At 35.5% G+C, this 24,022-nt stretch overlaps 1 protein-coding gene across 1 annotated transcript in view; it reads left to right on the forward strand.

The window, feature by feature from the left end:
• The window catches only part of MCEE (methylmalonyl-CoA epimerase), a 26,463-nt gene extending 3,195 nt beyond the window's left edge, over nt 1-23,268 (forward strand). Inside the window, exons 2-3 of the mRNA XM_072737066.1 lie at nt 6,535-6,872; nt 22,983-23,268. Coding sequence (XP_072593167.1) covers nt 6,535-6,872; nt 22,983-23,135 — 491 coding nt within the window. The 3' untranslated portion in view covers nt 23,136-23,268. The remainder of the gene's footprint in view (nt 1-6,534; nt 6,873-22,982) is intronic.
• Nucleotides 23,269-24,022: the final 754 nt, after the last annotated feature.

Here is a 24,022-nt window from a genome sequence, read left to right on the forward strand (position 1 = left end):
GAAATACTATGTATGCCAAAACATTGGCAAAAATACAAGTAATATTTAGTGTTTGAGTAAAATTTTTAGCATAACTCTAGTATATATGTATATAGGGTAGGTACACAGTTTTTTTCCTTTAAAAGCATAACATATGTTAGAAGTCAGAGATGCTTGCATTTATAAGTAAGTTATTATGTAACCTTCCTGTAAGTGCCCATAATGATAGTTCTTGGTATTTGTTATGTACTTGTGCCAGGCACTTTTCTAAACCCTTTGTATATATTATTCATTTTAGCCTCATGACAATTCTATGAGGTAGGTATTATCTTCCTATATGAGAAAAGAAAGATAGAGTGGGTAAGTAACTGGCCCAAGTTACAGAATGAATAGTAGGCCAAGATTTAAACCAGGGCAGTGTAACGCTGGAGCCCACATTCTTAACTGTAACACATGCTGCTTGTCATATGATACTTAATCACAAAACCTAAAAGTAAACATATAAATAATAATTTGAATATTGGAGAAGAGACATTTTTATATGTGTATTTTTAGGAATACTTTTATTCAGTAGTTAATGGGGGGTATTAAGAGGAAGGGAATGTAATTTCCAACAAGTCATACTTTATGGCAAGAACTGAATACTAATTATATATATATATTTTGGTAAAGTATATAGACATCATCATAAGAGAAAAGCAAAATGAAAACAATGTATTCCAAAGGCTGGCTTTGATTTACTCTGCTATTTTATTAGATGCTTGAACCTTAAATAACTCCCTTTTTCTTTTATTGTGGTTAAATATACATAACAAAATTTGCCACTTTAACTCTATTTAGGTGTACAGTTCAGTGGCATTAAATACAATTGACCCTTGAACAAAACACATGTTTGAACTGCATGGGTCCAGTTATACTCATAATTTTATAGTACAGTACTGTAGATATATTTTCTCTTACAATTTTCCTAATATTTTCTTTTCTCTAGCTTACTTTGTTGTAAGAATATAGCATATAATTATATATAATGTAAAGCGTGTGTTAATTGACTATCTATGTTAATCAGTAAGTCTTTTGGCCAACAGGTAAGATTTTGGGTAGTTGAAGGTACATGCGTTTTTTTTACTGTGTTGGTGATCAGCACTCTCTGAGCCTCCCGTTTTGCTCAAGACCCAACTGTATGTTCGTATTGTGCAGCCATCACAACCATCCAGCTCCAGAACTTTCCATCATCCCAACCTGAATCTCTATACCCATTGATAAATAAGCCCGTTATCTCCTACCCCAACCTCTGGGAAACTACTATTCTAATTTCTATGAAATTGACTACTCCAGTTGCTGTATTAATGTGGAATTATACAGTATTTGTTCTTTTGTTCTAAGGCTTGTTTCTCTTAGCATGTTTTTAAAGTGTATGCATATTGTACCATGTGTCAGAACTTCATTCCTTTTAAAAGTTGAATAATATTGCATTGTACATGTATATCACATCTTATACTTTCATCTGTCGATGGACACGGGTTATTTCCAGATTTTGGCTATTGTGAATAATACATCTATGAACATGGGTATAGAAATATCTCCTTGAAGTCCTATTTTCAGTTCTTTTAAATATATACCCAAAAGTGGGATTGCTGGATAATATGGTAATCTTAGGTTATGACCCTATCTTTAAGGAACATAATACTTCACAAAAAATCAGAAGAAGCTCAGAAAAATAAATCCAATGAGTACACACAATAAATTCCAATTTGGCTTGCAAAGGATGGACTCATGAAAAAAGGTAGCTTTGAAAATAGAAGATGATCCTCTTAGGAGACAACAGTGGCCAAGTTTTAGGACTATAAGGAGAGATTTACTTTTATTATGGAGTCATGTGTATGTGGGGTATAGAAACACAGTCTGTTTACCGACTGTGATGAGTAAAAAGTTATTCTTAGCAGAGTTTTAAACAGGTTGAAAAAAAAAAAATAAAAATAAACAGGTTGAAAATAGTATATGATGCTGTGGCATCCACTGGCTGAATGCAGAAAACATAGGGGCTTCTCACCAAACAACTTGAAAGCACTTCTGATGAATGGCTTTCTAAGTATGTTATATTTCCTCAAGCAAGATACACGAAAGTTCAGACTTTAACAGACTATTACATGTTCTAAATTTAGGTTATGTTATGTAAAGTTTGCACGATTTTGCAAATGTATAAGAAAACATTGAATTATACACCTCAAATGAGTGAACCTAATAGTGTTTAAATTATATCTCAGTGAGAAGTTAGGAAGATCTTACTACAAGTGACTACTCACAATTTTGTGACACTTTATGTACATATTTAACATAATTTCTTTTAAACAGTAAGTACCCTTAATGCAGTTGAGTATAGGCCCTTGTAGCTAAACCTTTAACTTATTTGGAGCCAGTGTTTGGGAAGACTGGTCTGAATGCAATCTGAATGGAAGGAAATGCAATGTTATTTTTAAGTCAAGTCATTGAAAATATTTAGCAAGTGCCAATATTGAGGGAAAGATAAGAATTAGAGTTAACATACACACCAGATTTGGTAAGCTATTTCTTATATATCAGATTCCTGATTTGTGGAAGTCATTTGTTTTTTAAATCTGTAGATACTCATCTTTGCAATCCTATTGGGTTTTAACACTCCTGGGTTTTTTTGTTTTTGTTTTTTTTTTTAAGATTTATTTATTTGAGAGTGTGTGTGTTCACATAAGGGGCGGGGGGTGGCAAAGGAGGAGAGAGAGAGTGCCAAAGAAATCTGTGTGATCTCACCACCCTGAGATCATGCATGACCTGAGCTGAAATCTAGTTGGCCGCTTAACCTGCTGAGCCACCCAGAGTTCCAACAGGCTTAAATACCTGATTCATTTACATATTTATACATTGTAGTTTATTGTAAAACTATATGGAATAGTCACAAATTATACATTACAGAATTCAAAGTAATGCAGTTAGTTGTACCTTTCTGAGATGGGAGGCAACCTGAAACTAGAGTTGTGAATTCCTACCAGTCAGAGGGCAACTTAAATTAAAAATATCATTTAAAATTTGCCAGAGGCATGGGATGCCTGGGTGGCTCAGTAGTTGAGTCTGCCTTCGGCTTAGGGTGTGATCTTGGGAACAGGAATCAAGTCCCACAACTGGCTCTCTGCAGGGAGCCTGCTTCTCCCTCTGCCTATGTCTCTGCCTCTCTGTGTGTGTCTCGTGAATAAATAAAATCTTTAAAAAATAAATTCCACTTTATGAATATGAATCATTTGCCATTGTTTGGTCATGAAAGTGCTGTCATGTCATAGTGCTGTCATGAAAGTTTGTATCCAGTTTTTGTTTGAGTACATATTTTCAATTATTTTAGGTACCAAGGAGTGGAATTTCTGAGTCACATGCTAATTGTATATTTAATTTCTTGAGTTTTCCATACTGTTCCATGGCAGCTCTATCATTTTACATTCTTACCAGCAATGTACAGCTCTATCATTTTACATTCTTCCTATCAATGTACATTCTTACCAGCAATGATACAAGCAATATACCAGCAATGTCCAGTTTCTCCATATCCTCATGATCACTTGTAGTTGTGGGTATGAACTGGTATCCTATTGTGTTTTTTATTTACCTTTCCCTAACAGCTAATTATACTGAGTATCTTATATGTTTTTTGGCCATTTTTAAGTTCTTAACCATTCTTTTTTTAAAAGTTTATTTAAGTAATCTACCCACAGTGGGACTCTACCTCATGACCCCGAGATCAAGAGCCTCATAACAAGTGAACCAGCCAGGCGTCCCTCTTAACCCTTCATTTTAAAGAAGTTGAATTATTGAATTCTCATGGGGTTTATTTTTGTTCTATTCCTAGGGACCTAATAAAGCCAATAAAGTAATACCTCTTTCCTCAAACTAATTTAAATTTCTAGAGATAAGGTAATCCTATAACTACAAAGTCTTGACTTTCACATTATATAAAGATGTTATCTTTCTATTGTCCTACAATATAATGAAGATTTTGTGTTCCATTAAAAAGAAAAAGAGCCAGTTATTCTAATAACTCCTCTTCTCCCATTTCCAAATGAGAAGGTGATTATGGAGAAAGGTAGACAGACTACAGGGATGCTTCCAATAACATGATTTGCTTGGGCTTCCTTCTCAGTGTCAAAAGTTTTGGAATATTCCCCAACAAACTGGAACAGTGTATAAAACTTCACCTTCACTTGGACATCTTGTAATTTGTTCCTCTGATATTTCTCTATGTTCCATTGCTAGTAATAGGCCTGCCAAAAAACCACCAACTGCCCATCTCTTATAGAGATAACACTGATAAGAATTCAGAAATACCTAAACTCAATATTTGACATACCCTTAAAATTTCACAGTGCAAATGACTTTTTTTTTTTTTATGTGCATTTTACTCTAAAGATCACTGGCCTTGCCTACAATTTTTTTTTAATGCAAATACATTCTGTATTGGACTTTCATTGCAAAATGCACAGATAGGGATGCAAGGAAAGAAAGGAAAAGCAATTTGACCAATGATTTTGTTGGTTGTCCACATTTTTAAAATTTGCTACCACCATGCTCTCAAGATAATTTCTTGGTCTCCACAGATTACCCTGAATACCAGACAGTTAGCAAATGATCATTTTATGTCAGTAACAATAAGAATGGCTGAATTTATTCTACATCTATTATGTATGCTTGGCACTGTATTATATTTTTTACACCAAATATCTAATCTTTACAACAAACTTAGCAAGGTAGATATTTAGCAGGTAGTACCAGAATTTTTTTTTAGCTGAAGTAAAATATAAGAGAGTAGAAACTATCAGACCACATCACATATATTGAGAATCAGATCTGCTTTTTATGAAATTTTCTTTCACTTGTACATTTATGTATTTGTGTACTAGGTTGGAGTACACTTGAACTTCATAATATGGTGAATCCAAGAATTGATCTGTGTCAGCCTATTGATAATGACAACCTTCTGGTATTTCAATAATCAGTAATACAGGCTCGAGCATAGCAGAAGAGTATCTTAGGCTGAATTTTGCCTTCTTCTGACTTATGATGCATCGTGTTTGTCAAGCAGAGTACATGTACTAGTTACCAGTGCCAGGGGAGAACTCTAAACACTACTCCCTGTTGCATCTTGGTATCAGAGTCTTCAAAGAAAACACAAGCAGTATGATAGAATAGTGCTTTACTTACAGAAAGGAGACAGCTAGATTACCTTTAACGGTGAGTGTTGGTCCACCATTGTCATTGGGTCTTTATCAGTGGCTGGTGCAGGACAGTTTATCTATACACACACCTCTTATGCCACAGTACAAAAAAACCCTGTCCCCTCTTTGCAGAGGAGTGACATAGCAATGAGGTTTGCCCTATGATGCACACACTTTAAGCTGAGACAAAAGAGCATTCACGGAGTCTGAAAGAGGGAAAGCTACTCCCAGGACAAGGTGATAAGCCCCACACAGGCCGAGTGGGCTCTTTATATCTCCTGGTAAGGAAGTTTCATCCTTCTGCAGTTGAGTGGGGTTTGAAAGACTACACTCATGAGACTGCCTTTCCCCACAAGGTTTGTGGTCTTAAATAGTGTCACTTTAATTTCCTCATTATCAGCAATTTCAGTAAAGGGAAATTGTTAGCTGGAGCTCTGTGTTATTAAGTACTGTTTAAAGTGTTTTCCATTAAAAGCTAAACCTAATTGTTTTAGAATATGTGTTTTTCAGTTCGCTATTTTATGCCTTTTATTAAGTGATGTAGTATTACAACATTATTTTTAGACCTTATATATGTCTACAGCTTTCATTCTGGGGAGAATCTGGCTCTTAAAGTCCAGTGTGGTGGGGACTGGGGAAACAGTAATCCACAGGGAGAACACATTACAGGTCTCTTCAGTTTCTGAATAAAAGAGATTTCTTCACATTGAGAAGTTCTGTTTCTAATTCTTCACAATTACAAAAAGAAGCATTTTTAAAAATCTGGTCTCAGAGGGAATTCTCATAAGTTTAAGAACTCTCTTAATCTTCCCAACAGTGAGATATTTTGCTTAGTAATCATTCAAAAAAATCACATTAAAAAGCACTGCAAAGCTTTTTATGGCTTTAATACATATTACAGAATATAAAACAAAAAATTGGTTATAGGTAGGGATGAAAATTGCATGTTCTTGTCTTTAAATATGTGTATTTCATTGTCACGTTCAAACTTACCTCTTGTGAAATGTAGAGAATAGCAAGTAATTCTTAGTGCTGTGCAGTTATCGTTTAAGTGTTATCAGTAAATAGAAATTATTATGAAAAAATGCCATCTTTGTTTTAAATCTGAAAAGCTCAGAATTAGTTTTTTAGTTCAGACAGTTGTTTCAGAGCAATTTGACCTATTTTTTCCATTTATCTCAACGATTTAATTTCAGGAATTAAAACCAGAATAGGTATATAAATGATTTTTACGTGTATTATTCATTTAGTTTTTTAAAAAATTAATTTTATAAATCCATTAGTTTTCAAAAAGAAGGATACCAATGACTGTTCCATTTTTCAGGGCTTTTTTCTAGGCTTCAGACACCGGTTTCAAAAGTCAGAACTTTTTCCACATCACAATCCTCGCTTCAAGTGGCAGGCCCTGTATGGAACCTGGGTCGACTCAATCACATAGCAGTTGCAGTGCCAGACTTGGAAAAAGCCAAGGCATTTTATAAGAATATTCTGGGGGCCCAGATAAGTGAGGTGGTCCCTCTTCCTGAGCACGGAGTATCTGTTGTTTTTGTCAACCTGGGAAACACCAAGATGGAGCTGCTTCATCCATTGGGAAATGACAGTCCAATTGCAGGTTTTCTGCAGAAAAACAAGGCTGGAGGAATGCATCATATCTGCATTGAGGTATTTTATTTCAGTGTTTGGTGTTTTCAAATTTCTCTTTTACAAAGTGCCTTTTACTCTTTAAGACTGCATATTGTCACTGTCATCAGAAACTGGTATTAAGTTTTTAAAAGGGAATGGTAATACTGGTCTTACTCAAAGATGAATCCATGGATATATTCTCTTTCCCTTTAGAAAACTAAATAATAATAATATATTTTATTGAAGTCTACATTTAATAGCCACAACAGAGGCCACCAAAGCTGACCAAAATAGATTTGCATCTCTGCTATAGTACTTATTAATTACACACAACCTCCCATGTAATTAGGAATACAGCTGCTTTCACTGTTACATATAAGGCAATTAGAAGAAGCAGTTTATAAATTATAAATTTTATAAATAAAGTTTATAAATTATAAATTAGAAGAAGACTTTATAAAGAATTTCCATATACATGCTAAGTATCCTTAGGATTATTTTCTATCCTTAACATTCTAATAACTTCTTCCTTATTACAAAAGCAATACACTTTCAATTGGTGACTGATTTTTAAGACCTTTCAATTGCATCTGCTTAATTCCCAAGAAAAACTTGAAATTGTTAGACAGGAACATTCTCATTAGAGAGCCTGTATCAAATAACTGCCTTTTGTAATATCAGCAAACTAATTGATTATGCTTTGGTTTAAATCATTTTGATAGGACAATTCTTTTGATAAAAAGAATGGTGTAATTTATTGGTAGGCCTCATTCCTAACTTAGAAGAGAAGGGGGTTGATTCTAGTGTGAATTCAAGGATTTAGTTCATTTTGCAAATATATTTTAGAACCTATAATGTGCACTCTACCAAGTAATAGGATTCAGCAATGAGGAAGAAACGGATCATGTGCACAGTGACAAGGGGCAACTATTTAAACAGGCAGATAAAGCAGCATTAATATACATGTCTTCTCAGTAACACCAATAAAGGAAAGATTGCTCCTGGCTGGCAGGAGGAGAGGAGAAGGCATCATCACAGGCTTTAAGTTGTAAATGAATGTGAAGGAATTCCCCAAGTCAACAAGAGGAGGAAGGTGTTCCAGACAGAGGGAATAACATACGGAAAGGAATAGAGTTATCCTAACAACTCATATTGAATCTTCTGGTAGTATATGGAGTATTTAATGTGTACTAATTTCTTTACTTTTCACAGCTACTCTATGAGCTACTTTACTCACCTTTGACAGTTAACTTGCCCATAGCCAAATTAGTAGTAACTGGGAAGGCTGAGATTCAAACCTAAATTTGTCCTAGTTCCAGGATCTGCACTGTTAGCCATGATGCCAGATTGCCTTCATTATATTGGCTAAGTTTAAAATTTGAGGCTGGGGTGACATAGTATATTAGGAGCTAAACAAGCCTAATATTTAACGTTTACACCTTTTTTTAGGAGGTTAATTTTGGCTGCAAGTCTTTATGTCAGTGGACTTGAGGGTTTGTCTAAGACACCCCCCCCCAGGATGAGAAGCAGGATCATCAACCTTTGAATTGACTCTTGCCTTTCCCACACTACAGTGTCTATTCTACATCAGAGAGCCCATGCCTTCAAAGGAAGCTGCCATGTGAATTAGAGTTCAGTTAAGTAAAGAACAAAGTTTAAGGTAACAGATAATCCAAAAGCACAGATTAAAAAGGGGAAATGAAAATGTATGTCAGTATAAAATGAAGATGTATAATAGGAAAAGGTGTGAAAAGTTATTTGCTATGTTAGTATGACATCCCCTGTCCTTGTTCTCTGCTCTTTATAAAAAATAAAGGGGCTTAACTAGATAGATGGATAGATGGATTTTATTTTTCTGTTTTCGATCTAAAAGTGAGGTGACCCAGAGGGGAGAGAAGGCAGAGAGAGAGAATACAGCACAAATGCCTGTAAGGAGAGGATCTAAATATTACACATATCACCCCTGTTCATGCCCCATGGTCCCAAGCTTAGTCACATGGTACAGTTGGCCACAAGTACAGTCTGTAGTCAGTCAGTTAGCCATTTACTTAGCGCTCTTCTTCTAAATGATAAATCCACCCCATCAGAGAAGTGACTTTCTTCTTGTAATTATCACCAGGATACTTTATATTCTTTTTCACCGGGGCCTCATATAAAACCTCTGGGGGATCCCTGGGTGGCGCAGCGGTTTAGCGCCTGCCTTTGGCCCAGGGCACGATCCTGGAGACCCGGGATCGAATCCCACGTTGGGCTTCCGGTGCATGGAGCCTGCTTCTCCCTCTGCCTGTGTCTCTGCCTCTCTCTCTCTCTCTCTCTGTGACTATCATAAATAAATTTTAAAAATTAAAAAATAAAATAAAATAAATAAAACCTCTGGTTTAGCAGTGTGTCTACTATGCACACGCACCACAGCTTTTAGTTGACTTAACAGAGATTTTAGACAAAATGTACTTTTTTCTCATACGTGGATTAGTATCTCACCCAGTTGTATCAATAGTTATCTGTCCAAGTTGGCTTTTGGTCTCCATATTTTTCTTTCCAAATCTCTTACAGTTGCGTGGTTTGCCTTTCATTAAAGGAAGTTTTTTTGTTTTGTTTTGTTTTTTTTTTTTAAGAGGCATTATGTATTCATGTGAGAGGCAGAGAGAGGCAGAGACATAGGCAAGGGGAGAAGCAGGTTCCCTATGGTGAACCCGATACAGGACTTGATCCCAGGACCCTGGAATCACACCCTGAGTCAAAAGCAGATGCTCAACTGCTGTGCCACCCAGGCGTCCCTCACTAAAGGAAGTTTAGAAGTTACCTCCCCTTGCTTGCAGTATAGACCAAGTAGCCTGCTGTTTTCTGGCACAGCTTTTATTGATGCTGCCAATGTGCACTTCCTGCCCCCTACAGGCCTCTCACTGAAGAAATGATTCTGATATTGAGTAGAACTAGCTATACTTTGACTAAATAGACAGCAAGGCATGTCACAGTGAAAATCTTTCTTACTCAACAAATTTGTCTTGAAGTTGTAAAAAATATTTAATGTTTCCATGCTAGCTAGTAAATAACTGCTAAACCTCCTGAGTAACATCCCCCTTCCAGAAGCACCCTTCCCTGGGACCCCTGCATAAGGTCCCCTTTATCCTATTTGGTTGATGTCTCTGTTTGCATTATATTGCTGGTTGTTGAGTATTTTCAGTTTCACTTTGATTCTCACTACATAATTTGCTCGGGATATGTAGCTGAACAAAACATGGAGTCCCTATCTTCCTGGAGCTGCCTGCTTGCTTCATTTATTCACACATCCTCTGTATTTTCCACAGAGGATTGGTGGTGACTGACCAAAATACAGTTGATAAGATATAAAATAACAAACATAAGTAATAGTGCAAGTTAGAACAAAAGAGAAATGTAAGGCAAAATAAAACCTTACCTTTAAGTAAGATTACTATATTTATTTGCTTTACCAAATATCACTTTTTAGTTGCTGAAAAAAAAGGGAAAATAAGCAATATTCAAAATAATTATGGCTCCTTCCCCCTTCCTTCCCTTCCTGAACAATTCAGTCTTGAAGACTTTAGGTTGGGCACAGCAAAATAGTTGTCCATGTTTATGGGGAGAGCTGGAGTAGCCCAAAGCAGGGTGTTGGAGCCAGACTAGGGTAAGAAGAGCATCTACAAGTGGGAGCTGCCTACCTTGGGAAAGCCAGAGACTGAGTAAGATGCCCATGCATGAGTAAGTCCAGCTCAGGGTGACGGGGAGCTCAGATGGAGTGGGAAGTGTAGACAGGTGAGTGGGGAGGGGACACACATGTGGTGAAGAGTGCATTGCTGAAGGAAGGACAGCAGCAGGGATGGGGCTGATTTCTTAGAAGGTTTAATCAAATAAGGAAGTATAGTGAAGATCATGGGAATCAGGTTTACCAGTCTGAGAAATGGCATTACAAGTACAATAAAGGATATTAGATTTTATCTAGAGGTAACCCTCACTGTACCGGCCTGTTGGGGAAAAGCATATGATAAAAATGTTATTTAAAAGATAAGATTAGGGGCTCCTGGGTGGTTCAGTTGGTTAAGCATCTGCCTTTGACTCAGGTCATGATCCTGGGGTCCTAGGATCAAAACCTGAGTCCACCTCCCTGCTTAGCAGGGAGTCTGTTTGTCACTCTCCCCCAGCCCCATTCCCCCTGTTTGTGTGCTCTTGTTCTCTCTCTCTCTCTCAAATAAATGAATTAAATCTCTTTAAATGTAAAAAAAAAAAAAATAAGATTAAAAAGTGTAAAGAAATGCAGCCGTTTTATTTTCTGAATAATGTCATAATAGAGAACTTATTTTTTTGTTTATGGCTTTGTGTATCTTATAGATCTGTTCCCACTGAGCATATATTCCTTATGAAAGAAAGATTGTAAAGCTAGTAAGACAACTTATTTTGTAAAAGTTCCAGTTTAGGGGCACTTGGGTGGCTCAGTCAGTTAAGCGTCTGCCTTCAGCTCCAGTCATGATCCCAGGGTCCTGGGATCAAGCCCTGCATCAGGCTCCTCGCTCAGCAGGAAGCCTGCTTTTTCCCTCTCCCTCTGCCTGCTGCTCCCTGTATGCTCTCTCTCTCTGTCAAATATATATATATATATATATATATATATATATATATATATATATATATATAAAATTTAAGTAGAAAATAAAAGTTCTATTTCTGGCTTTATGATAAACCCTAGGAGATAGCTAAGTTTCATGAGTGATCTGTATGTCACCAGTTCCCAGATGTGGGAGTTTCATAGAAAGATAACATTTCCAGAGAGCAAAACAAAGCAAAACAAAAATGGACAGTTTAATGAGGTTTTAAACCTTGTGTTATAAGGGAAAATATGTAAGCTTCAAACTACGCTAACGTCATTTTGTAAAAGAAAGGGCAATTTCTTACCAAGAAAAAATAAGGAAAAGGAGAGATCCTCTTGGAATAAAAAGAGTCCTGTCAACTGAACAAATGTGGAAGTTGAGGTGATTGATATATGCCCTTCTGACATAATTCCCAAGAATACACAAGAACCCTCTGAAACTCATGCAGAGTAATATTGCTAAGTCTGAATAATTTAGTTAGTTTTTAGTTTAGGGAGAGGGAAAGAAAAGATAATTGAAACAAATATTTTATCCAGACTCTTAATTTTAACTTTCATGGAGTTCTGTCAATTTGAGGATTAAATTTCATTCATTAGTGATATCATTTAGGATCATTGTAATTTTATATAAAATAAAAAGCCCAAGTTTCTGGAAGTAGTTAAAATATGCACCATTGGAAACATATTATTCTGTATATTACTCAATGTAGAGTTGTTGAATCAATATAGTTGTATGACTGAAACTAATATAATGTTGCATGTTAACTATAATTCAATTTTTAAAAATTGGGGAGGAGGATGGGGCACCTGGGTGGCTCAGTGGTTGAGCATCTGCCTTCAGCTCAGGGCATGGTCCAAGAGTACTGGGATCAAGTCCCTCATATGAGGCTCCCCTTGAGGAGCCTGCTTCTCCCTCTGCATACGTCTTTGCCTCTCTTTTGTCTCTCATGAACAAATAAAATCTTTTAAAAAAGAAAAAATATATTTTTTTCAGTAGCATACTTTTCATAATATTTGGTCACTGAGAATTACATACGATTTTTAAAAAGATGTTATTTAGTCCCAACTCCTTGCCTTCACATAGGTAAGCCTGCATTGACGTTTTTCGAGATGAGACAGTTTAGGACTAGAGAGTATAAGATTTACCTGAAGATTCTGAATTCTGACTGTGACAGCCCAAACATTTTTATTTGGAATACTGGCACTCTTAATTTACAAATGACAGCAGAAAATCAAAATAATTTCCAGACGTAAGGTACTACCACCAAAAAAAAAATCCCAAAAAAACAAAACAAAAAAATTTGATAAGAAGATGAGATAAATAGCCCAGATTTTTACTTCATGGCATTCAAGGCCACACAGAGCTAAAAGATACATTAACTAATTGTACAAAGGATTGTAAAAACAAAATTTATATGTGGGTTGTTATTGGCTGTGTTATTTTTATTAGGGGGAAAGACTTAATTTCCCAAATCAAATTGCTTTGCATTTATTATAATCCTAGAGTACATAATGCATCTACTTTCAATTCAGAAAATTATGACAGTATTATTTCTTTGTTTTTACTACTGCCAAGCAAGATACTAGGGAGTTCTTCTGAAGAATTGTAAATTTTATAGCAACACTCTAACAAAAGGATAAATATGGTACAAGATCTTTAAAATCAAAATCAGTAACAGAAATAGAGATAGATGCTAGTACAGTGTTAATGTAGGCATCAGAGACACAGGAGTCAACCCAACATGCCTTGTTAACGGTCTCTGTTAATGTAGGCATTTTTTCAAAATATAAGTCTAATTTATTAAATCTTAGAACTATTTCTTGAGTTAAGGAATATCGAAGAGGTAGTATACTAAAAATGGAGATGCAACATCAGAATTGTAGATATTTGTACATGGGTAGAATGTTCTATGATGAAAATATCCATGATCATATTTAGAGTAGAAGTTACCAAAGGGCACTTGGAAAAAAGTCATGATTCTGTTATGAATTTTTTCAAACATATAAGAAGTAGAAAAAAGATAATGTTCCCATGCAGGGAACAGATTCAACAGTTTTCAAGATCTTGGCATATTTGCTTTATTTTTTTTTCTTAAAGTATTTAAGTCATTCACAACATGTCATTTTACTTTTATATAGTTTGTGTCTAAATTAAAAATCTTTTGTCACCATCATATACATAGTTCATGAGTCAAATTTATTAGATTGATTCACAAATGTCTCTAGAGTTGACTTACTCTAATCATGACTCAAAGTCTGCTTGTTGTAAATGGTTGTTAATCTCTTTAGGCCCTTTTTAAAAATATTAACCTCTTACTAGTATAGTATATTTGTCATGATCGATGAACCAAATTGATGCATTATTACTACCTAAAATCTATATTTTCTTAGTTTTTACCCAGTGTCCTTTTTATGTCTTAGGATCCCATCTAGGATACCTCATTACATTTAGTTATCATGTCTCCTTTTCTCCTTTGGCTCCTCTTGCCTGTGACAGTTTTTCTGTTTACTTGTTTTTGATGACCTTGATATTTTTGAGAATTACCAGTCAGTTATTTTGTAGAAAGTCCTTCAATCGAGATTTTTCTCATGATTTAGACAGACTAGGGTTATTGATTTTTGAGAGGGAGACCACAGAGGTAAAGTGTCATTCTCATATCACATCAAGGATACATATTATCAACATGACTTATTACTGTTGATATTGACCTTTATTCCCTACCTGAGGAAATGTCATCATATTTCTCCACTGTAAAGCTACACTTCCCCCCCTCCCCCTTCTCCATAATATAAACTTTGGAAGGAAGTCACTGTGAGGCCAGGGCTGAAGGGAGGGAGAGTTAAGCTCCATCTCCTTGAAAATTCCATAAATTGAAATTTTCCAAATGGAAGATTTGTCTGTTCTTCCCCACTTATTTATTTAACTTTTTGTTACTCAGTAATTTACTTATTCATTAAGACATTTTTTATATCAGTGAAGCTTTATAAGTATTTATACTTTGGGCTGTAATCCAATACCATTTTATTTTGTTACTTAGATTGTTCAGCTTTCTCAGAAGCACACTTTGGGTTGACTCCTGTGTCTCTGATGTACCCCATCTTTTTTGTTTTCCTCCCACACTTCCTTACTTTCTGGCACTGCAAGATGCTCCAACTTATCATCTATATTCCCTGCCCTAGTCTAAAGCCACATATTTCTCCAAGGAGCCCTGGTTCATTTTATTAGAGAATGGTATTAGAAACCAAGATATGAGCTCTAGATATGCTTCTTGCTACTGGAGGATCACTGTTTCTTGGCCTTTTGAGCTAACAGAGCAAGGACATGTATATACTGTATATATACATACATCTATAGATAATTTCTCTGCATAGCCAAACAGAACTTATAAGATGTATATATAGCATACTCATGAACTCATGAGTTCATACTGGTGTCTCTAACTCTAACCCATTACCACATGGACCACTGTAGCCTTCTTTGCTAGGTTCATAACTGCCCGTACCAACAGTGAGAAACTTGGCTGCCACCATCTGACATCTGTTTAATTGCTCAGTTTCAATATGGGTATATGGTGGTTGTATTTGTTTCCTAGGGATACCATAATAAATAACCACAAACTTGGTGGCTTAAAACAGCAGAAATTTGTCTTCTAACTGTCCTAGAGTCCAAAATCAAGAGGAAGAAATATGGAGGGGGAATAAACAATAGGCCATAAGAGAGATGTAGAACATGGTCAAAGGTTTTATCAGTATAGTTGGAATCCCAGAAAAAGAGGAGGGAGAAAATAGAACACAAGTGGCAATTGTAGAAATAGCCTACAAGGACATTACCAATTTGAGGTAAGACATCAACCCCAGATTCAAGCCATGAAAAGACATGGAGGAATCTTGAATATATGTTACTAATGAAAGAAGCCAATCTGAAAAGGCTATCTACTGTGTGATCTAACTATATGACATTCTTGAAAAGGCAAAATATGGAGACTCTAAAAAGATCAGTGGTTACCATGGATTGGGAGTGGGAGGAAGGGATGAATAAGCAGAGCACAGAGGATTCTTAAGGTAGTGAAAACACCTTGTGTGATACTTTAATGATGGGTACATATCATACATTTATCCAAACCCATAGAATATACAACACCAAAAGTGACCCTAAAGTGAACTGCACTTTGGATGATAATGCTGTCAGTATAGGTTCATCAATTGTCACACTCTGATGAGTATGTTGATAATGATGGAAGAAGCTATGCATCTGTAGGGCCAAAGGTTATATGTATGAAATCTCTGTACCTTTGGTCAATTTTGCTGTGACCCTAAAACTCCTACAAAACGTGAAGCAAAAAATCTGTAATTCTAGGATTCTGCAATTGATGGAAAAAATATTATTCAAAAGTGAAAGTGAGAGGAGGACACATGATGAGATGAGCACTGGATGTTATATGTTGGCAAATTGAATTTAAATAAAAAATTTTTTTGAAAATGAAAGTGAGGGGCACCTGGGTGGCTTAGTCAGTTAAGAGTGCCTTCAGCTCAGGTCATGATCCCAGGGTCCTGAGATTGAGCCCCATGTCTGGCTTGCTGCTGAGCAGGGAGCCTGCTTCTCCCTCTCCCTCTGCCACTCCCTGTGCTTGTCCTCTCACTCTCTCAAATAAATAAATCTTTTTTAAAAAATGAAAGTGAAATGGAAGTATCTTACATTGAACAAAAATGAGAGGATTCCTGTCCAGTAGACCTGCACTACGAAAAACCAAAGAAATATTCAGGATGTATATTCAGCCTTCATTCCTTTAGGATGAAGGGAAATAATACCAAATGAAAATCCAGATCTTTACAAGAAATGAAGAGCACCAGAAATGTTAAATTTGTAGGTTAAAATAAAATAAAAATTTTCTTACCTCAAATTATATGAGTTAATTGACTTGAAATTTTTTAAATGTAGGGTTTATAACAAAAAAACTTAAGGTAACAGTAGAAAGGATGGGAATTGGGCAAAGGAAAGTATACTATTGTAAGTTTTTTTGTATATGAAATGGTAGACTAATAAGATTAAAATAGACGTTATAAACTCTAGAGCAATGTTAAGAAAATTAGGGATGCCTGGGTGACTCAGTGATTGGGTGTCTCCCTTCGGTTCAGGGCGTGATCCTGAGCCTGGAGTCCCAGGATTGAGTCCCACATTGGGCTGCAAGGAGCCTGCTTCTCCTTCTGCCTATGTCTCTGCTTCTCTCTCTCTGTCTCTCATGAATAAATAAATAAAATCTTTTTTAAAAAATGTTAAGAAAAGGGATAATTAAAATATAATTTTTAAAAAAGATTTATTTATTTATGAGAGACACAGACTGAGAGAAAGGCAGAGACATAGGTAGAGGGAGAAGCAGGCTCCTCACAGGGAGCCTGATCCAGGACTCAATCCCGGATCCCAGGATCACGACCTGAGCAGGCGTGCAACTGCTGAACCACCCAGGCATCCCCTAAAATATAATTAAGATAAAATTGAACAATACAAAAACATGTGGTTTTTTTCCAAGTTTTTATTTAAATTCCAGTTAACATACAATGTAATATTAGTTCCAAGTGTAGAATTTAGTGGTTCAGCACTTAGGTACAACACCCAGTGCTCATCATAGCAAGTTGCACTTCTTAATCCCCATCATTTATTTCACCCCTTCCCCCACCCACCTCTCCTCTGGTAACTATTAGTGCTCTATAGTGTTTCTTAGAGGCACCTGGGTGGCTCAGTCGGTACAGCATCTGCCTTTAGTTCAGGTCATGATCCCAGAATCCTAGGGTCAAGCCCCACCTCAGGCACCCTGCTCAATCTGGAGTCTGCCTCTCTCTCTGCCCCTCCTCCCACTCATACTCACTCTCATTCATGCTCTGTCTTTCTCAAGTAAATAAATTTTTTCAGAAAAAAGAATCTTTGTTTTTTTTACTCTCCTTTTTTATTACCCCAAAAATACATGTTTAACCAACAGAAATCAAGAAAGGAAGAATGAAGTATTAATGAGACAAAAAAAATTAAATGAGATAAACAAATTCAACTATATGAACATTAAGTGTGAATGGATTAAACATTATTTAAAATGAAAAGATTATCTGGATTTTTTTTTTAACCACACGTCTAAAAATTGAATTAAGAAAGCAATTCCATTTAAAATAGCATCAAAAACAGTAAATTACCTAGGAATAAATTGATCAAGAGAACTGCAAAAATTGCACTCCAAAGACGACAAATCATTTTTGAAAGAAATTAAAAAGGCCTGAATAAATGGAAATATAATCTATGCTACACATCATATGACTGACTGTTAAAATGACAATATTTCCTAAGTTGATCTATGGAGTTAATGCAATCCCCATCAGATTCTAGTTGGCATCTTTGCAGAAATGGACAGACTAATCCTGAAACTCATATTGAAATGTAAGGGATCCCAAATAGCCAAGACAATCTTGAAAGAGAAGAGCAAAGTTGAAAGATTTATACTTGATATTAGCATAAGGATAGACTTAGAAATCAATAAAATAGAATTAGGAGTCAGACACAAATCCTCATATTTACAGTAAGTTTTCAACAAAATAACAATCCCATCCAATGGAGGAAGACTGGTCTTTTCAACAAATGGCATTGGGACAGCTGGATAGCCACATGCAAAAGAATGTATTGGAACACTTGGCTCACACCATAATGTTCTATAAGATTTAAAGATTCTTTTGAGGGTGGGACACAATAGTAATGGATAGATGGAAAGCAAAATTCTTTGTTCCTTAGAGCTCCAAGTGAGAGAAAGCTGCCACAATCCCCCATGAGGCCTACACATTGGGGATTGCACTTGGGGACAGAGTAACAGCAAGCTGGAGCTGTAGTAGGAAGCTTAGTGGGGCAAGTGGGGTGAGGTTAGTTAGATTTCATAGGCTCCCTTTGGATTGGCTAATTTGAATAATTCTGTGGGCTCTGGGGCATAGGGACTATAGCTGGTTGTTTGGTATCTGTCTCTGGGGCAATTAGAGAAGGCACGTGATGGCCCCAGAGTATGAAGCTAATAAGGGAATGGTTAGGATATGGACTTTATCAGTTGCTCAAGAAGAATTGACTAGTCTCTAGCCAGTGCCTCAGAACTGGGTCAAGACAGCATTTCAAGAAAAACCCCAGAGCTGCATTACACCATATATAAAAATTAACTCAGAATGAGTCAAAGACCTAAATGTAAGAGCTAAAGCTATAAAACTCTTAGAGAAAAATAGGCATAAGTTTTCATGACCTTGAGTTGGGCAATGGTTTCTTAGACATAACACCAAAAGCGCAAATAATAACACTGGGCTTCATCAAAATTAAAAAGTTTTGTATAAAAATAAATCTCACAGAATGGAAGAGAATATCTGCAAACCACGTTTCTAATAAGGCACTTAGATCCAATATAGTCAAAGGATTTACAGCTTGTTTTTATCCCTAATCTTTTGTCTGCTTGGTGTAGGAGATACTGTGAGCTATGCATGTTCGGTTTGCTTTTTATGTTTCAAGGCAGTACTATTAGGTATATACAGAGTTGAAATTGTTTTGTCATTTTGGTGGATTGTTCATTTTATTTTTAGGTTGTATCTTTTTATTTAGTGTATTTCGCTTTATTTTTTTTTAAGGTTTTATTTATTTATTCAAGAGAGGCAGAGACACAGGTGGAGGGAGAAGCAGGCTCCATGCAGGGAGCCTGATGTGGAACTCGATCCCAGGTCTCCAGGATTAGGCTCTGGGCTGAAGGTGGTGCTTAACCACTGAGCCACCTGGGCTGCCCTGTATTTCACTTTAAATTTTGTTTTAGCTGATACTAATATTGCTCTATCAACTTTCTTTTGGTTAATATTTGCCTGGTATATCTTTTTTCCATCCCTTTACTCATCTTTTGTGTAGGTAAGTCTCTTCTAGGGAACATATAACTAAAGTTTTTTTTCATTGTTTTGTAGAAATATCTTTCAATCAACAAATATATTTTAAAAATTTATATTCATTCTGATAATCTCATTTTATAATTCATACATTTAATCCATCTCCATTTATGATAACTAATAATGAACATATTGTCTATGTATTTTATACTATTTTCTTTTTACCTTTTTTTTATTTTTTCCTTCTTTCTACTTTCTTTTGGATTGAGACACTTTTTTTTTTTACATTCCTTCTGCTAGGAAGGAATGAGGCCACAGATTTTAGTTCTATTTTTTGTAGTTAGCTTTATTATTTTACAGAAATTTGAACATTAAAAAAGGACAATAATATAATGAATTCTCATGTATCTAACCCAATTTTAAGTTACCAATTCATGGGCAATCTCATTCCATATATGCTCCCTTCCACCACATTTCTCTCTTCCTAAATTATTTTGAAGCCATTCCCAGACATCATGTAATTTCACCCATAATGTTTCACTGGTATACTATGGTACGTGTGTTTGTATATATATACTATTACAAAGAATTTGCTGTCAGTTTAACTGAAGGTGGTTATTGTTTTTCCCTGAAAGCTCCTAAGATATTCTCTGTATCATTCATGCTATTAAATTTGTGAGTTACATATACATGTATTGGTTCATATTGATCTTGATTAATTCTTAAGTTTACTTTTAGTGTGAAGACTTAAATTTTGCTTCAATTATGAAAAATTATCAGTTATCTTTTCAAATACTGCTCCTGTCACTCCATCTTGTCTCTGTCTTTAGCTCCATTTTGTTAGGATATCTCAATCTATTCTCCATCTTTTAAGTTTTGCTTTAATTTTTAAAAATCTTATCTACACCAGATCCTGCCCTGTGCTTATGCCTTTAAATGCCGCTGGAATCTTGCCTGTGAACTCAGTCACCAAGCTTTCTTGTGTTCCATTGGCAATACCAAGGAAGACCAATTTAGGCCTAGTCATTGAGAAAGGGCCAGGTTTCCCTTCTAACTGAAATGTTTATTAGTAGGGGAATGAGTAGATCGCCTTTTGTATTTCTATAAAGTAGTTCTTTAGAACACTGTGTAGTAGTTAAAAAGTTGTTCACCTGTATGTCAGCTGACTTAGAAAATTTGCTAAAATATTTTAAGTAAAAAACAAAAAATAATGCATACAGAAGATATATATATGCATATTTAAAACTTTAATTTATATGCGTATTTGTCAAACTGTAAAGTTTATTTCTTTTTAAAGATTTTTACTTATTTATTCATGAAAGACACATAGAGGTAGAGACATAGGCAGAGGGAGAAGCAGACTTGGAGCCCAATGCAGGACTTGATCCCAGGACCCCAGGATCACATCCTGAGCCAAAGGCAGACCTCCATCACTGAGCCACCCAGGCATCCCAAACTGCAAAGTTTAGAGCCAACTGTCAAGTTTATTGGACACATGGTCCAACAAAAGACCACCTCACTTGTGATACCATCTGCAGATTTAATGGTGTTCTAAACCCTCATGCTCAGTACTTCACTAGAAAGGCTGACAAAACTCAGTGAAAGTTATTATACTCACGGTTGTGGTTTATTACAATCAAAATCAGCCAAAGGAAGAAACACATAGGGCAGAGTCTGGGAGGATTCTAAATGCAAAGCTTCCATTTTCTTCAGGACCATTCTGGTATCGATGTGTGACAATATGCATTGAGTATATTGCCAACCAGGGACTCTAACACAAACTTTAGTATTGAGGTTTTTTTGGTACTTTATTACTTAGCCTGATTGATTGACCACATGGTTGAACTTTCTCCATATCAACTGATACCCTGTGACCCACAGCTCCTATCTTAAATCACATGGTTTCTGGAATAGCCAGCTCCTACTCTAAGACTTGGGTATGGCCAGCTTACTTTAAGAATCAATCTGGTCAGCCTCTACCCTAAACAAAGACACTCCTCTCAGATTACATAGGTTAACTCCCAGACGTTGAGGCAAGACCTCTCTTTAGAAAAGGCCAAATTCTTTACTAGTACACATATATGTAAATTTATAAATTTATTTCAGGATTTGGAAGAATGTGTGCTGAGTTGAAGATAGTAGTTCCCTTTTGAGAGAAAAGTGATCATGGTGGTAGTAAAAGGGTACTTAGCTTTATCTGTATCCTTAAATTTTCATGTACTCTGTAATTTTTAAATTATTTTAAAATGGAAAGATTGAATTTAGACTAACTTTGGGAAAATGGAAAGAGAAGTTACATTCAATAGAAAGAAATTCATTATGTCCAGATATGGAAAGATAAGATATCAGGAGGAATTCTACTATTCTGAAAAAGATGAGAGTATTTGGAGATACATGAAGTAACCATGATCATAGTCTGGGCATGACTTTGACATAGCTATCAAGTTTAAAATGAAACATTGTCAGGAATGTACAAGTAGAATGTACACTATTTGAAGAAATCATCATTTATTTATAGTAATAGTATCCTCCTTATCGGTTGTTTGTCAAGTTTTAGAATTTAATATATAATTCTTGGCTCATTGAAAATCAGATTGTATAAATATGAACATTTGTTAAATCTATATGTTGGGTACATGGGTGTTCTATTCTCTGTGCTTTTTTAATGTTTAGAATGCCATTATATTATTAAACTCCAGGGCGATTTATGACTGCCTAGGAATGGGATTTCATGTAATACCTTTCTATCCATTTGCTGGGTTCCCAGTCTAAGGAAAATGACTTTCCAAGATAGAGGAGAATCATTCTTTCATCAGTATATAGAAACACATTTGCTCCTTTCCTAGACTGCCAGTAAATATGAAGAAAACAGAGATGATTTTTTTTAATCTTTATTTATTTATGATAGTCACAGAGAGAGAGAGAGAGGCAGAGACACAGGCAGAGGGAGAAGCAGGCTCCATGCAGGGAAGCCCAACGTGGGATTCGATCCCGGATCTCCAGGGATCCCAAAACAGAGATGATTTTGAAGAGAGTCATAAAATTATAAATGTTTGGATTTTTTAGAATGGGGAAAAACATTTTGATGGCAATTTCATAGTAATTCACATTAAAATATGAAATCTTAATCTCAAAAGTAATAACTAGGTGGTATGGCAGATGGGAGGTTTGTGGATCCAGAGAAACACTCATATCTTTTTTGAGTACCTACTATAACCTGTGTCATATACTGCTAAAAACTTCTTATCTGTTATTTTAATCTCTTGCCCATTTATACGGTAGGCCTCATCTCTTTATTATAAATTAGGAACTCAAGGCTCTTACAAAAAAAAAAAAACAAACTATGTGCAGTATCAACAGTAGTACTACTAAAAGAAAATATTGTAAAATGTAACATACATTTTTTAGGTTATAAGGAGAAATAATTACTAATGGTGAAAATTCTTAAGCATTGTGATTGCTCACCTATGAAAATTTATCAACTGCTTTTCCTTCTGTGGAAGTATTAAGCTTATTTTTGTGAGGGTTTAGGAATGATTCTGCCCAGAGGCAGAGGAGATAGACCACATTAGTTTGCAAAGTTTCTTCTAAGTCTTAAGATCCTATAGTTTGGTATTTTTGTGATCTCAAATGATCTCAAATGTGATTCTTATTTATTTCCTTTTCTCAAGGTGGATGATATAAATGCAGCTGTGATGGATTTGAAAGAGAAGAACATCCGTAGTCTCAGTGAAGAGACCAAAATAGGAGCACATGGAAAACCAGTGATTTTTCTCCATCCTAAAGACTGTGGTGGTATTCTTGTGGAATTGGAGCAAGCTTGATTTATATTTGCAAGAAACTTAAAAAATTCCCACCTAAATAGTCTGAAATTCCCCATTAAATTATACTCCAGCATTGAATCCTTCACACCTTCCATCACTTAAAAATTCACAATTAAAGGGCACTTTGACTGGATCAGTTATGGGGTGTCTGACTCTTTATCTCAGGGTTGTGCATTTAAACCCCGTGTTAATTGTGGAATCTTAAAAACAAATTCAAAATTAAAAACTAAATTACAAAAAGATTTTTTAAATTGTATATATGTATATCAATATATATAACTGACATATTTCTTAATTACTTTGGGGTTTTTTTTTCTGTTTTAGAGGAATCCTTGATTACTAAATACTTAAAAAATATTATTAAAATCATATTTATAGAAATAAATTATTCTTGTCCAAAATGTGATAATTGACTATAGAATGTTACTGCGTGAAAGAGTGTGTGTATCTGTAGGCATGCACGTGTTTGTGTGAGTGAGGATGTAGTTATGAAAGGACAGCTGATAGTTTCATAGCTACATATTTGGGACTAAGTACTTTCTGAAGATGTTATAGAGAGGTTTTTTTACATCAATTTTAGGGTTAAGGATTTTTGGCCTCAAAAGCTTTTGTTCTTCTAGAACAATTTTTGTTTACAGCTTCCATATGGGCAGGTATTTTGGGTGCTAGTGCTAGATATAAGAATAAGAAGTTTTGTGGAACACTTCGTGAGTGATCTAGTGAGTGCATTGGTAGCTGATTTTTTTTTTATTCTTTAAATTCAATTTAGTTAACATATACGGTATTATTAGTTAGAGGGGTAGAACTTAGTAATTTGGCAGTTGAATATAACACCCAACTGAGAGGGGCACTTGATGGGAAGAGCACTGGGTGATATGCTATATGTT

Source organism: Vulpes vulpes, chromosome 14, assembly GCF_048418805.1.
Source record: "Vulpes vulpes isolate BD-2025 chromosome 14, VulVul3, whole genome shotgun sequence".
NCBI classification, from domain to species: Eukaryota; Metazoa; Chordata; class Mammalia; order Carnivora; family Canidae; genus Vulpes; species Vulpes vulpes.